The following is a 17,227-nucleotide window of genomic DNA, read 5'->3' as shown; positions in this document are numbered from 1 at the left end:
GGAGCTAAATCCACTTTTGACCAAAATTGATTTTATTTTTACACAAATGTATGTATTTTTGCCGTGGGAATGAAAATAATGTGACACATCGCTTTTCAATTCTTTTTGGAAAGGTTCGTAAATATTGATTGCAAATTTTCGTTTTGTTCCAAAAGGAGCTAAATCAACCATACGGTTATTCAAAATTGGTTATTTTTCCTATTTTACATAAAGTTATGCATTCATATTTTTTAGGTACATGTTGTGGATACAAGTTTACATCATCAGTGCAAATTTTGCTGGAAATAACAGAATTTTACAATTTTTATGAATATTTTTGGATTTAGCTCCTTTTGGAATTAATTATAAAAAAAATCGCCATCATTAGAAAAGATGACAATTTTTTTTTCTTTGGTAATCATCTATGGATAAACATTAGAAAAGGTGTGAAATTTACTCTGCTAGCCATATACGTGTTTCGTGTTCAATGTCCAATATCAAATATGTTTAAATTGGCAAAAATTGACTTTTTTTTACTAAAGTTTTGTTCCAAAACTAACCGAGCTAAATCCATGAAAAATAAAATTTCAAAAATTCTTGAAAAATTGATAATGAATTTTAGATTTTTGAAGTCATGATTCAAAATTGATAATCTAAGATGATAGCATTATCTATATCAAAATAAAACAAAAGTGGCTAAGGGAAAGTGGTGAATTAAAAAACCTTGATACAGAAAAAGACCAAAAGTGGATTTAGCTCCTTTTGGAACAAAACTCTTCAATTGTTGATAATTTTGTTACTTGGTGGCCCTTTTATAAACCTTGCTTCTCCGGGGTTACCTTCCCATCATCGTCTTGTATTTCCCCTTGATTTTGATGTCAACTTGTTTGTATTGCTTTTGTATTTGATGGTTAAACAAAGAATTGAATTGAATTAAATTGAAAAAAAATCGCTCGCTTCAATTACTTGCAACGTGGTCCATGCCCGGAGCAAACCTTCTTATTTATTTTGCCCCATCCGCAAAATGAGACCTCTTCAAATTTTTTTTACTTATTTCGTTTCCATGGTTACTGACTCCACCCAACCGAGAGTGGAACAGCGACCCCTGAAACGCAGAGTCATCCAGAACGGACTCGCGCTGAGATCCAACACTCCTAGTCAAGTTTCAACGTTACAGCTGGTTACCAGTACCATCGCGCACGGTCATTGGGGTTAATATCGTCTTTCTGACAAAACCATCAGTTTCCGACTTTGAACCTTTCGCATTAGGTAAGAATAAACTTCTTTCCATCGGATGTCACAGTTTGTTGTTAGTAAGTTATCTGCTTTGTGAGCTTATTTGCAGTGATTCGATCGGAAAACGCAATCGGAATTCAGGATTTTAACCAGCTCGTCAAGTAAAAGGTATGATCCATGTCTTATAAACATGTTTGTTCATTTTGGACGTAGGTATTTGTAAACAAATCTGTTTTTTCTTTTTATTATAAGTATTTGTAAATTATACATTATTATGTATATTCTTCTCTATTTTATTGGAATTTTAAGACTGGATGCGAAGACAAAATAGGTAAAATGATAGGATTAGCATTATATCCAGCCTCTCAACTTGTCAATCTCTCAAATTCGCAATTAATGATCATTGAAAATGTCACTTTTCCTCGCCCATATCTACATTTTGTATGTAATTTTATAATGGAAATGAAACAAGGATTGCTCCGCAAAATTTAACAAATCTTTTCGTGTTGTCAGCATATCATAACCTTTGAGGCCTTTTGTATATTGGCGTGGCACGTCCCTCAATAAATGCACAGTCGAAGTCATAGAGTTTCCCTTTAGGCTAAAGGTAAACTCTATAACTTCGACTGTAGTTTTTTTTTTGGGGGGGGGAGGAAGGGGGCGTATGTTGCACTATTGTGAGGGCAACAAGCAGTTGCAAGCATTTGCTAAATTCACTGCAGTGTATTAAGACCGAGTTTTCCTCTTTTTTTAAATATATTTTTCACTCTCCGAGTTCTTTCACCAATAATGAAAACTTGTAATGTTATATTCTTGTGATGACGCATTTAATGTACAATGCATTTCTAAAACGACAGTTTTAATGGACAATTACTGTAACTGTAATTACATTTCAAGCCCTATTTTTACAAAAGGAAATAAGTAACACATTTATAAAGAACAGAATGTGCCTGTCTAGGCATTATCATGATGGATCAGCATAGGCGGCGGAAGCGGGGGGGACGCGGGGACGTGTTCCCCCCTAAATTTTAGTTTTGGGGGACGGTCCCCCCCCCCTAAATTTTGTTTTGATAACCTTTTTTTTTTTGCTTGTCAACTTTTTCCTGCACCCCCCCTAAATTCACGTGGACCCCCCCCCTGGAACGTGTGTTGGCGCCCCCTAAAATTTAGGTTGATGACCTTTTTTTTTTTTTTTGCTTGTCAAAAAATTTTGGGTTAGCAACTCATAAAATTTAGGTTCAAAACCTTGTCAAATTTTAACCAGTGCCCATCCCAAAATTTCAGGTGGGCACCCCCTAAATTTTCTGGCTTCCGCCGCCAATGTGGATCAGTGTCAAATTTGGCCTGAAAACTACTTTGTACAATTTAAACACATATTAACAAAATTAATGGATATACCACTTGCTTCATTTTTTTAAAGTAGGACAAAAATAGCAAAATGTGAAACTCATGTAACGGTCATCAAATTTCTTTTATTGATCCCCATTAAATCAAGCTCATCTTCATTGTCATCCACTAATGAAAGATATTTGTACTAATGCGAACGGAATGTGGTATGTAATGTTTCACTTATTATTCAAATCAAAATGAGCGAAAGTAAACAGACATACACAATTGTGTTACATCATCCATAAGAATTAAATTAAAGAACAAGTCCAGCCCAACATAAAATTGATTTTAATCAAAAGAGGAAGTCCAACACGCATAACACTGAAAATTTCATCAAAATCGGATGTAACATAAGAAAGTTATCACATTTTTAAATTTCGCTTAATTTTTCTGAGATATAACAAAATAAAGAACAAAGATCACTCGTACATGAAAGCATGCATATAATAAATAGGTTAAAAACTAATGTCATTCAACTCCAATTATTTTAAATCAAGGACTTTGAATTATCGATTCCTTGATTGTGTTTCTGTTTGTTGATAAAGCTGGGTTCGGATTGTGCATCTTTATCATGTTTATAGCGATTCTGATAGCCATCCCTTCTCCAAAAATCAACTGCCGGGAGAAAAATAAATCATATTCCCGCTCCAAATCATATTCATCACCATGCATGGCTTTAATTCTTCCATCACGATCTGGTGGTAGTATTTCATTCGTTATCCAAGGTTGGCATAGAAATGACACCCTTAGCCTCAGGTCACGCTACACAGCCCCGCATCTGCAAATAATAATTTCATTTTTCTGATGGGTTGATTGACTTGAACGTCTTCAAAATGGCAATGTTCACACGGGGTGTTATGCTGATATCCAAGGTTTAGTTAATCATATCAATTGAGAGTCTGAGACCATATATTTATGAAGTGCCAGTTGTCAACTCATTCACCGATGGAAATTTGCTGCTAAAAGTTAAAAAAAAAACAACGAAAATGTTAAATGAATTCTACTGAATTGATAAGTATAATACCGCGAATATTAAAGAGTTATTATGAAGCCAGCATCTTAGGCCCTAAGTGTGATTAAAAATTATAGTATAGACTAGGGTTTAATCGGGGGTCAATTAGCAAAAGAACTCGTGTACCCGAGGTGTTTTTCAGTATCTACTGCACCAGCAATATGTAATTATTTTGATGATTCCAACGATAGGTAGACGCAATGCGGCAAACCATGCATGGGCAACATCTAAAATACTTATTATCTCTATTTCATGTCGTTGCAGGTCCCTAAATAAGGTTTTATAACTTTAAACAACGACAAGCGTCGTTGTAAGAACATTGAAAACAAAGCAACAAAAATAAAAAAACACAATTTTTTTCAGTTGGCAATAGCCCCAATGTCCCCATCCCTCCCTCCTTTAATAATGAGGTGAATTAGGAGTGTTTCTGGATGAGTAGTGCCCGCCCCCCCCCCCCCCCCTTCAATAAAAATAGAAGAAAAAAATGGTAATTCGGAAACCACCTTTTTGTACCCCACCCTTATTTATTAATTTATGATTTAGGAAATCATGATTCCGTATGTTTGTCACACGCTTCATGCCTATATAGCCAGAGGTGTCGATTCGGGGGGGGGGGGCAAATTATATCGACATGCTCCCCAATGATATTTATAAACCTGGAAAAATGTATAATATGCGATGAAAATTATCCTTTAAATATAGGGAAGTCATATAAGACCATTAAACTTGACATAAGAATAGTAATAAACATACAAATCCTGTGCTTTAACTTGCATAGTGCACCGAAAAAATGTGTACATTATTGTTGTTTTCACTTTGCCTCCCCCCCCCCCTCCTCCCTCTCCCCTAGAAAGTCCGAAACATGGGTCGAGTACCTAATACCGCGGTTAGACGAATCTATTAAGAGCCATGACCAAATCTAAAGTATGAACCTAACTTACATTCCAAAATCTGAATCAGATGGAAATATTCATCTATCCGTCTTTCCACAACAGATAATTTCGGACTCTGTCCGAATTTGGGGAAATCAACTCGTTTGATAACAATTATACTGGCATACTTCATCTGTTCATGGGTATATCTTGACTGTCAGTGGAGCGTGGGGGCGTAAAGTGGCGGTACTTTCAATAATTTTCCCATCGTTGTAATTATTTTTAAAGTGGATTTTGGATTGGTTGTAAAACGCTCCATTGATCACTCTGTCACTATATCTTTGACCCATCTGCGTTTTAACTTAAAAACGGTCACGAACTTACGCAATCATCAGTTGATAATCCTGTGGCCATATCTACTCATTTCAGGCCTGGTCACACCGCCCGAGCGTTGTTGGAGCGGTCGTGGAGCGGTAGGGAGAGGGGGTCGAATTTCGGTCACAAAATTGGGGAAAAAATCGAAAACAAAAATCGAAAACAAAACTCGAAAAAAAAAAACAAAAAAAAAAAACAATCGAAATCGAAAATAGTGAACGGAAGCGAGAGGTGATGATTTTTTCTCTCCGCATCACTACCGCTCTAACAACGCTCGGGCGGCGTGACCAGGGGAGCGTTTCATCAACATTTTCGTCCGACAAGTTGTCAGATCTGACAACTTTTCTTGATAATGATTGGCTGAGAGGCATTGTAACCATAGTAACTGTCGGATAAATCAGTATTTGTCGGATAAAACGTCCGACAAGTCCCTTCATGAAACGCTCCCCAGGCCTTTCGCTCGAGCACTGCAGTTGAGTTGCGGCCAATCACCCGCAACCCCTCCGCAACCCAACCGCAACAAAATGTTGAGCTTTTGCAAAAGATTTTTTGCGGTAAAATCCGACTCGCGTGTGCGAGACTCATGCACGGGTGCATGTGAATTTGGTCCTGTCAAAATATTTTTTTCATAAATGCCGATACATTTTTGTAATTAGCTGGTGGGGGTACTTTTCCGGTCAGATATGGAATGCCGGATATCTTTGTAAACATAGCCCCTCTAATACCGGAAAGTCACACGCAAGGCTTCATGACAGTTCAGTTAACCAGACATTCTGATTTATGGCATTTATTCATAAAGGTATTTTTTTCATTTTTCTATTTTTATTTGACTTTGAACCTTCCTCCTATATGAAATAGAATAACGTGTGACATGTATATAGATTTTTAAAAAACACCAACATATTTTCCGCCATTTTGCTCATTTCATTTAATCTGATCAGTTTCTATTCATTTCCAACCATTGCACTTTATTCTTAAAGCTAAACGATTCGAGGCAACGAAACCCCACCATATTCATCCTCAAATGACCAAAACTTTGTATACGTATGGAGAGAATTTTCCAGTTAGAGGAGAAAGGAAGGAAAAGGAGGAAAAGTGGAGGAGCCCCGGAGTAGAGGTTCTGACTCTCGCCTTGTAAACAGAGGGTCGTGTGTTCGAATCCCACCGCGGTCTGGCGTCCTAATTGGCAAGGCATTAATCCGCACTTTGCCATGCACTCGCGACCAAAGTGCTAAATGGGTATCCGGTAGGATGTGAAAGTCATTGTAGCTTGTCCAGTACTGTGTGCGCCTCATCGGCGACTGACTGGAATACTCCCCAGGGAGTGGAGGATGTGCACACATTGTGTGCGGGAATGACTGATTGAATCCGATGACAGGGGTAATAATATATCTGTAAAGCGCTTAGACACGTCGTTTCGATGTATCAAGCGCTGTATAAAAGCGGATTAGTATTAATAGGAGAAAGGATGTGAAATTGAAAGAGTAGGGAAGCAAAATAAAACGAATAATTTACAGAAAAGCAAAATAGTGAAAAAGACGGAGGTATTTCACATAAAGTTAGAAAATGAAACTATATTATACAGTGGGAAAACATTGAGGGGAACAACGAACAAGCGAAAAAGTAAATTAAAAAAAAGAAAACAAGCGAATAAATTAAAAAGAATGCAAGTAAGTTTGGAACACGAAGACATGTAGAAAATGCAACAATAAAGGACAGAAAGAAAACATAATCGAACAAAAAATAAGAAGGAAATAGAGAAATAAATAAAATATATTAAAGGGGAAGTTATAAAGACAGAAAGAAAGAAAGTCGAGAAATAATGGCAAAATGAGAAAGTTTGTAGTCCTGATACAGACCCAGTTATCATCTAACTCTCTCGCTTAGCTTTCACGTATAAAGGACGATGGTCGACTACTAGATCTAACTCCAAAGAATGTATAGTCTACGAGTAGATGTAGAACAGCATCACTTATATTTGTGTTTCTTCAACTCGTTAACCTTAAGCCAGTAGATCAAAGTGAATTAAGTTTAAAGAAAAATCTCAGTGAGTCTCAATAATGATACTCCCCCGCACTCACCATTCTATCCCAGCATGAATTCTCATTACTGGGACTACGTGTAACGAGAGTTGTTCAGATTCATTATATTTCAAATTATTATATCCCGGGCTCCCATCAATGCTAATTTAATAAATTGGGTCTCTTTGTTGTATCATAGTCGACTGATATCGTAAGATCCATAACGTTCATTGTTAACTATCAGACTATGGCAATTTGGTATAAGGTTTCTATGCTTCTCCCATTATATTTGCATTTTATCAAAAGGTGAAATTGTCTAGACAGTCAGAGAAACCCGGTTTGTCTCATAAAGTATCCCGGTGAACATTCTAGCAATTATAATGTGATTGAAACCCTGTCTACATGGTATCACTTCTTTTGGATGGTGGCCTAACTGTTGGTCAGACCCAGACTTAAACATATTGAATGACCGTCTTTTTAAAATTTTAAAAAAAAAAAAAAAGGTTACACGCAACTGTCATCAGGAACACCAAATAATCAAATCCCATTCGAATACATTATACTTGTTCGTTATCCATTAACATCCCAAACTTGCCAACCCGCGTCCCCTTTACAAAATTCATAGACCTCCATTTCTCTGGTTCGATATCATTCTAAGCTATATCTGCCTAGAAATATTTCTGGCGTCTAATATAATGACCGATGGTCATGATGACAGTGACATCAGAGTGATGAGCTCATTTTAGTCTGTCAGAAAGATGACAAAGATTAGTTCTAATTTGATGACTCCTTGCTGTTTCAATCCCTATAATGACACAATATGAACCGGGAATATGGAGTGAAATCATGATGATGAGTGGCCGCAAGCAATCACGAATAGACGGCTTTATGCCTACCAGTAAGAACGCCTTGATCGGGAAGTATAATGAGAGTTCGTGCTGCGATGATCAGAGCCCGTCTCACAAAGGCTTACAATCGATTGCAAAGCGGGAGTTAGCCAATCAAGATCAGTGTTAATTCGATGCACCCACCGAGATGAACCAATAAGAGATCTTTTTTGATATCGAGACTGATGACAAACCACATTCAGAAGTCGCATGTTTGAATACTAACAGCATATAGATTTAAATTTCTTCACTCTAAAAAAAAGAAATGTTAACTTAACATTTGAAAGATTGGAGGAGTGACAACATTTTCTAAATGTTGCATTTACCACTTTAAATGATTCTACCCAACACTTAGAATGTTGGATTCAGCTTTATACAAGGTTGGATGTAACATTTGGAAAAGGCTGTCACTCTCCAACCTTTCAAATGTTGATTTACCATTCGAATGTTACAGCCTGACGAAGCAGTGAAGAGGAAATACACGAAACACACATTATATCTCCATCTATAGGCAGCGGAAAATTATCTTAACCGAAGGTTAAGTTTTGAAATGACAGCATAACTTAGAAAGTATATAGACCTATTTCGTGAAACTTGGCCATAAGGTTAATCAACTATTACTGAACATCTTACTTGAGTTTCATGTCACATGACCAAGGTCAAAGGTAATTTTGGGTCAATGAACTTAGACCATGTTGGGTGAATCAATATCAAGATCTTAACCTAAGGTTAAGTTTTTGAAATGTCATCATAACTTAGAAAATATGTAGACCTAGTTCATGAAACTTGAACATAAGTTTAATCAAGTATCACTAAACATCCCGCATGAGTTTCACGTCACATGACTAAGGTCAAAAGTCACTTAAGATCAATTAACTTTGGCCGAATTGGGGGTATCTGTTGAATTGTCATCATAACTTAGAAAGTTTATGGATCTGATTCATGAAACGTGGACATGATAATAATCAAGTATCACTGAACATCCTGTGCAAGTTTCAGGTCACATGATTAAGGTCGAAGGTCATTTAGGGTCAATGAACTTTGGCCAAATTGGGGGTATTTGTTGAATTACCATCATAACTTTGAAAGTGTATTGGTCTAGTTCATAAAACGTGGACATAAGAGTAACCAAGTATCACTGAACATCCTGTGCGAGTTTCAGGTCACATGATCAAGATCAAATGTCATGTAAGGTCAATGAACTTTGGCCATGTTGGGGGTATTTGTTGAATTATCATCATATCTCTGTAAGTGTATTGGTCTAGTTCATAAAACGTGGGTTTAAGAGTAAACAAGTATCACTGAACATCTTGTGCAAGTTATAGTTGTTTTCAAAGTCAGCACGGCTGCTATATTGAATCGCGTGATGCAGGTGAGACCGCCAGAGGCATTCCACTTGGTTTTTATCTTCATGATCATGATCAAAATGCATCCCCTCTCCACAAAGACGTTCATGAACACACACCCACCTAGAAATATTAGAAAATATAAACGATAGTTTCGTTTGTCCCCAGTTTGTACGTAACCCGGCAGGCATTAGTCATTTACAATATCATTGATCATCGTGTGTTTCCTTTTTATTCAATTGGTTATGTTGGTTACAAGAGAATGACCTCATTTTCCTTCCTCTAGCTAGGCTAGCCCAGAAGCAAAATATTAAAACAACAACTTTTTGTATTGTAGAAGGTTACAGCCTTTTATATTTACGTGTCATTTTTTATCAGTTTGCTGTGAGTTAGATGAAATGAAAAAAAATGGGAATCTTTGGCAAGAACAATGATACAAAAAGTAACAAAATAAAAGCGCGAAGGCGTATAAACAGCTATAAATCTACTCAAGATAATCATGATAATGCAGATTTATTGCACATCGAAAAGTACGCAAAAAGTGATCTAGTTATTATGAAATAAACCTAATTAAAAAAATCATAGCCCTTGTATTTTTGCGGAATTCTGGTTAGTAAAATAAAAATAGTCAACTTATTAAACTTTTAGAATCCCAATCCCTACTATGATAATTTTCTTAAGTGCAGGTTCAACGTTAGGTCCAGGGTGTCAGTTACATAGACATCCATATTTATTCAAGACTGAAAAACTGCCCGAATTGGGAGACATCTGATATACATTTTCATCATGATGCAATACAGGGGCCGCGGAACGGTTTTCAAAGGGGGGGGCTGAGCCAAAAGTTAGCGGTTGGACTGACCATGCAAAAAATCACAATCAATATCAATGGTCATTTTTACGTTTTTGTACATGGTTATGGAAAAAATGGGGGGTGAAGCCCCCTAGCCCCCCCCCCACGCTTCCGTGGCCCCTGCAATATACAATCAAAGCATCAGAAAAAACACCCATGCATATGCGAAATATTAATAGGTCTACATAAAAAAAACATTTTACCGTAAGAAAAATAATTGATTTGAATAAATTCTACACCTGTAGAGTGTGTCCAAGAATCATGAGTACTGTGTGTGATTGGTGTGATAGGAGTTAACACCAAGATATTACATTAAAGGCTCAGTGTTCGTGGTGTTTGCTATTCTAAAAGAACGTGCTCTTTTTTGTTTGTGCTGGGTGAAAACATTATTGAACACAATGATTATTAATTCATTGAAAAACCTTTTTCAAACCTTGACATCGATGCCATTGGGATGGCGAGGTTAGGGATCTATGACAGGATCAGATAACTCGAAAATGGAAGGAAGAGGAGGATTTTCACGGTCATTATTCCTCGTTTAAATTCAGTTCAGATCCATTGACGATGTCGCATTTCAAAGTCAATCTCATTGATCTTTGCGGCCACACGAACGTGCATGAACATATTACCTTCCCATGAATTCGCAGATAAAAGGCAGGAATTTGTTTTAAAATAAGTTATGGTATGGCGATGAAATGGCTAAAGGACCCACGTGAAAGATTTTAACCGCCCCTACACACGAATTCGGTAAAAAAAAATGAATAAAAGAAGGAACATATCGTATTGATTCCCAAAGAACCAAAGACTGACGATTTGGCTCTTGTATGCTTTTAAACCAAGTAAGGTTAGTAAAAAAATAAAGGGGGAAATGGTTACATTATTTAATGGGAGTGGCTTTTTAAATTAATCTTCTGTCGCTTTTCGGATATTACTGTGGGTGCTGTTACAGAGATAAGGTTTGCACATAAGACTTATTATGTCTATTCGAGATTCAATCATATCACATAACACCTGACATTTTATCGAGTGGATTAGTGAGTTGTGAAAGTTCATCAGCATAGCTTATATCCGGACTCCGGATACGGGTTTCTCTACCTGATCCGAAAAAGTAGACAAATATCAAACAATGCTATAACATTTGAGAGGATTCGATTATGGTCCGTATCCAGTTGCAATAAGCAGGTCATTATATTCTGACAGTCGAAACTGTCATTTGTGACCTTGGAATAGGGCATTGTCCTAAGGCTACAGTCACAACTACGAAACCGATTCCAAACTGACCGATAGTATGCTATTGGAATTATTGGCGCGGTCACATTTCCAAATACGGCGCGCCGTACAGTGAGTCGAAAATAGTCGTTTTAACATTTTTTTGGGGTAACAGCTACATACAGGTGCATGGTTTAATGAATAAATCTGCTGTTTCGACTCGCCGAACGACGCCGTAGGGAAAATGTGAATGGAGCAGAAGCTGAAAGCTTTGATCGTGCTCGAGTCGGCTCAGTCACTCTAAAGAGACCGAGTCCAAATCGGGTCTTGTGGTCCAGTGGTTTGAGCATTGGACTCATAATCGCAAGGTTGTGAGCTCGAATCCCAACTGAGTTCAACTCTGCCATTGTCTCCACTTTGATAAAAAGGCCCAAGAGTGATGTCTGTCGTCTATTATGTCAGCCACTATGGCTGATTAACCTAGACGTAAAATGTTTCCAAGGTAATTGGTTATATACCAGCTTGGCGTTTACCAGCAAAAAAATGCTGTCCTGCCGAGTTCCTACGGGAGTTACCACAACAGAAAGAGAAATCGCCGACCAATGGTATGTCAATGTAAATAACGTGTAAGCCTGAGTCAATCTGGAGTGGGATTCAGCGATGTGACTGGGGCACATGAAGGTCCGGTCATATCTAACTGCAACGGACTGGCGGACAGATTGACCCATCCCACACCCATCCCACCCCCCCCCCCCCCGAAAAAAAATGCTACTAAACTTATTTTTGAATATCATGGCAAAATCTATCGAAACATTAGATTTGGTATGAAATGGTCAACATTTCTGCTCTCTCGCTTATCGCTCGCTCGTATAGCTTTAAGAAATTTTACCATGTCTGCCCCCCCAACATTTCGGTTCAATACATGCTGCCATATACATGTAAATACTATTTCCTATATTGTACGATACTTTTTAATTATGGGCAGGTAATTTCAACCGTTCTCTTTAAAATTTGTGATCATAGTGTAATTTATATTTGTGTAGGCTTATAGGGACACGTGATAAAACGAAATCAAACAACAACAAAAAGGAAAGTTTGTAGTATATACTTACCGATTTCCCTTTTCTCAATTCACTACGTAATTTTTCACTGTAAATTTCAATATTTATTCCTTGGTTGCCTTCACGATGACGTACAGAACGAAATAACAAGAATCATCCTTGAATTGTAACTTGATTAGTATAGGCCAATACCAAGAATAATTATGATTGAAACATTATTATTAGGATTTTGAAACATGCATTCTCTTAAAAGCATTGCTTTATTTATACTGAAACATCTTTCCCCTTCTATTTCTCTGTGTATTTTCAGATTACTTTAGGGTTAACTGGAGGTGAATCATGGATGACGAAATGGGTGAAATATCGGACACAAGTCCTCTCCCTTCAACCGAGGCATACTACCAAACATCTACAGACCAGCACTCAAATTCATGGAGAACGTTCAAATTCGACGACTACACACAACGTGTAGTCCTATCAGTTTTCTTCATCATCATAGCCACTTTAGGAATTTTCGGGAACAGCATGGTTGTCCTCGGCGTTATTCTGTGTCGCAAACTTCGAACGGTGACAAACATTTTCGTGGTGAACCTCGCCGTAGCCGATTTGCTCACGGCGTTGACGATTCCTTGGAACGCGGTCGCGCTGCTCAGCCGAAGCGGTTGGCCCTTACCGGAGTGGGTGTGCGTCGTTGTCGCGTTGGTGAGCTTCACCTGTGTGGGTTGCAGTCTCTTTACCTTGGCTACTATCGCCATCAATCGGTGGCTCGTCATTACTCAGAGTTTGAATACTTTTCGAAGAGTCTACACTCCGGTCAATTTAACCTTCATGATCCTGGCCATATGGTCTGTGCCATTCCTCGTTGCACTGCTCCCACCAATGGTCGGTCTCGGTGAGCTTGGATACGCCGATAAGTACAGTACGTGTTCCCACAAGACCACGCACCCGTTGTCAGACTACTACAGCGTTCTACAAACCCTGATATTCTACCCAGTCCCACTCGTTATAATTATTGTTTGCTACGTGAAAGTTTACCTCCATGTCAAACGTCACATGAAGGCAATGACCGAGCAAGCCGAAGGATCTTCTACGTCCATGCATGCAAGTTTAAAACGACAATCCAGCCAGCAACAACTGCGTTTAAGCAAACGACAGGTCGAAATTACCAAGAATCTCTTTTACGTAGTCCTCGCATTCTTGATCTGTATCACACCGTACGGAGTAGCGCTCATGATTCCGCCAAGCGACCCAGCTATACCATGGACGGCCGCCATCTTACTTTGTAATAGCTGTGTTAATCCTATGATTTATGCCACCAAACATCCAAACTTCAAACTAGTTTTTAGGTATATGCTGACCTGTAAATGCCACAAAATTCCTGAGCAGTCGGAATTTCTTCGATCTGTGCGTTACCTAAATGCCCGCCGACAATCACGTTAATGGAGGTACATAGGCCTAACCCTGTTTCGAATGATTGCTTATTGAAGTGAATCTATTTCAGATTCGTGCGACTTTGATGCTTCAAACCTGAGAGTGACGCCATCAAAAATGGAGGGAAAATGAGCAATTTTAACATGTAGAAATGGCTAGTTTGTAATCACCATGACGTGGATTGTTGGTCCGCTTACGTGGGATCTGAAGGTAGCTCAACTGAAGTCTCTCCCGGAAAATAAGCAAAGATGAAGCAGAGCGAATTTGTGTTGTTCAACAAAGAATATTCAACAGTACACGCTGCAAAACCACTTAGTTCTTCTTGAACTCGTCATAAAAAAATAGGAGTATAATTATGTGCCACATTTTCAATTGGTGACTAGTGTTGATCGTCCTCATTACTCATTATCTGGAGGAGCATTTTTTTTTCGTTGGAGTATATATTCATTGGTCTGTAAGTGAATAGTGTTTGTCCGGCGAGGGTTCAAAATGGATGCCAAAATGTTCAGTTATATAATTACCAAGCACCCGTTTGGGCCAAATCTCTCCAGGTTATATACAAACAAAAGTCAACAAAATTACTCATATGACAAGTCCATTCTCCTTTGTATATCAATATTCATTTAACTTTCGAGGGGTATCGCAACGAACAATTGGGTCTGCCCCCTGTTTTTGATCAACGAAAAAGTCTAGTCACAATGCAGACTAATGCTACCTATATTTACATTTCTTCTTTTTCCTCTTCTTCTCTTCCTTTTTCTTTTTCTTCTTCTTTTTCTTCTTCTTCTTCTTCTTTATCTTCTTCTTCGTCATCTTTTTTTCTTCTTCCTCTTTTCCTTCTTCTTCTTGTTCTTCTCTTTTTACTTCTTATTCTTCTTGATTCATTTTTACTAACAATCAGTCGTAATTCACTATATTTGCCACTCACACAGCAATCTTTATCATCCGTTATCTTAGGTAGATATCAAACTGTTGGGACATTTCAGATTCCATTGTTTGGTATGTATGAGCAGAGTAGATGTCTTGGAAAGCAAAACAATTATGCTTCTGTGAAGAAATACAAGTTCCAACATGTTTTTTTTTATCTACACTGGAATGGACCTCAACTAAGGTGATTAGCAGATTAAGAGAAAGCGGCCCCCCAAAAAGATGAAAATGTTTTTAAAATGGAACTAGATATGAGAAGTTTATGCTGTTTCTGTTAAACAAAAGGTATAAATAGAGTAGACATTGCAAATGTTTAAGAAGGACAAATTTCTCCATGTTAGACTTGTGGCGTCCCCCTTTAGAAATAGGCCTATATTTTCCTCGTGTAATTCTTGTCACCATAAATTATGTTCTTTTACCAAAAATGTATACTCTGATAACAATCGAGTAAATATGTCACTACTCAGAAAGAGTGAACAAGTGATTTTCAATTGTTGAGTGAATTTCACCCTTTTAAAGTGAAGTTTGTGTGAAACGTTATGATGTTCACTCTTAATCCACTCAAAATTGAGTGGTCATTGACGTCACTACCAAGGGTAGTGAAAAAAGGAGTGAAACTTTACTCATGTCTTTCAGAGTGTACAGATTTCCTCGAATTTGCAGATGTCTTATTTTATCAAAATAAAGGCTTATTTCATAAACGGACAACTTTTCTCTTGTATTTTCGAAACTGAAAGTTCATGTAGATTGCATTCAATCTGATGCAAACTTATGACTCATTTGGAATCGTAATAGCATTTTTCGTAGTAATGTTATCCCTGGCCATACTTACGTTGAGTTCACGTTTACCCCAAAGGCCAAGCGGAATCATGTTAATGGTTGTGTTTACTCATACACAAAAACATTTCCATGAACACCATAAACGTATTAGTAAGAATCACCGTTCGGTAATCTCCTTAAAGATATTATAAATCATCGGGGCATGTTACTTTCTAGATTTTCCTACTAGCCATTACCATCTTATCAAGAAAAATGTAAAAGTCGATTTGCTTATATGTCTCCCACATGTGTCATAATACATTTTAAGGGCAATACCACTTTGAGAGAAAGGATTATTGAATAATGGATTTGTAGGCTTACCATTCCATTTTCTTTGTTCACTTCTCCTCAATCATTCATCTTTATTCAGTCATGTTTATTCTTTTTAGATGAGAGTGGGATACTATGATTTTCAAATAATTTTATAACTTAAAAAAAAAGATTCTTGAAATTGAAGGGAAAATCTAAAAGGAAAAGCACGACAGTCTTGTAAAATCTAGTTTCCATCAAACTTGATCACGGGCAAATTATAGCAGGGGCCGTGGTAACGGGAGGGGGGCTGCAAAAACGTACAAATGAACATCTGATTATGAATTGTTTGCATGGTCACCCCCCCCCCCTCCACTTTCGGCTCAGCCCCCGCTCTTTCAAAGCCGTTCCGCGGCCCCCATATAGACTTCAGGGGCCCGTTGCATAAAACTTTTTACCTGAGAAAACTCAGGTTGTTTTACCGGAGTTTTTGCCCTGTGCTAAAGTCAATGGCGGAAATCAGACTAACCTTAGTTTTCAGTTTTTACCAGAGTTTTCTCAGGTAAAAAGTTTTATGCAACAGGCTTCTAATCTGCTTATCAAAAGAATAATGATATTTATTGCAGTGAACGTAATGATGAAATAATGGGGGATATATTTTACGATAATCAGGATAATTACGTAATGAGATATCCCCATATCAAGTTTACCATGCAATTACGATGAACGGGTTCGATCTTCGATATGGGTTTTATAACTCGTCTCAATCATCGGATCATGTCCGTAACGATGAGTAACCGTATGCATAGCAAAAACTGTGGTGTTAACCGGTGTACATAGAGGACCACATCAGTTATTTTACACCGGTGTTAAATTGGTGGTGTTAGTTTTACACCTATAGGTGTTCTTACAACACCTTTTGTTGTTACATGTACACTCTTTGGTGTTACGTTTAATTTCTAGGGTGTAATTTAACGCCTCAGAGTTTGGTCCTCTATTTACACCAATTGGTGTCAGTTTTAACACCGCAGTTTACACAGTGTACACATAGCATGTTCATCACCAGACTAAAATATTTCATTGATACAGAAAAGATGATATTTGGTCAGGAAAGAAAATTTCACCCAGTTTATGTTGTTCCAATGAAACAAGGTGTCTGTACTCTCTCAAGTATAGAATCATTATGAAGATTAGATTAATAGTCACCCCCTTTTCTCTGTCTGTAAACTTTTTCCACCTGACGCCATTAGCAACTTCTCTTCGTGCGTGCAAAATGTAATGCATTACCTCGGGCATTTATGTCCATTTATCAGAATTAGTTCATCCGAACGTGTCGCAAATACATGTATAAAAAATTCTGGTTGCTCTTGTAAACTACCAAATATTTTATAGTTGTTTGTTTTGTTTCGTCTCCCCCAGCTTACCCAGTTGATTAATAAAGACATCTCCTAATGGACCGTGTTGGTATGAGCTTGTCCTTATTTCCTTGTGGACGTTTATGGGGAGTGATTATTTTTCTTCTCTTATCATTTTGTTTCTTCCTTTTCCTCTCCTTTCCGTTTTT

General features: G+C 37.7%; 1 protein-coding gene across 2 annotated transcripts; it reads left to right on the top strand.

Moving 5' to 3' along the window:
* Positions 1-1,124: 1,124 nt before the first annotated feature.
* On the top strand, positions 1,125-14,461 carry LOC121426731 (5-hydroxytryptamine receptor 4-like). 2 transcript variants are annotated; one of them, XM_041623110.1, is made up of 2 exons: positions 1,125-1,248; positions 12,548-14,461. In XM_041623110.1, exon 2 carries the CDS (start codon positions 12,577-12,579, stop codon positions 13,675-13,677), a length of 1,101 nt encoding a protein of 366 aa, XP_041479044.1. In that variant the 5' UTR covers positions 1,125-1,248; positions 12,548-12,576; the 3' UTR covers positions 13,678-14,461. The 2 variants fall into 2 exon arrangements, with proteins under 2 accessions (XP_041479044.1, XP_041479043.1); XM_041623109.1 differs by having other exon boundaries at positions 1,125-1,383.
* Positions 14,462-17,227: the final 2,766 nt, after the last annotated feature.

The sequence above is a fragment of the Lytechinus variegatus genome, chromosome 13, assembly GCF_018143015.1.
Source record: "Lytechinus variegatus isolate NC3 chromosome 13, Lvar_3.0, whole genome shotgun sequence".
Lineage (NCBI taxonomy): Eukaryota > Metazoa > Echinodermata > Echinoidea > Temnopleuroida > Toxopneustidae > Lytechinus > Lytechinus variegatus.
The sequence above is the reverse complement of the archived record's forward strand: the minus strand, read 5'-3'. Positions and strand labels throughout refer to the sequence as shown.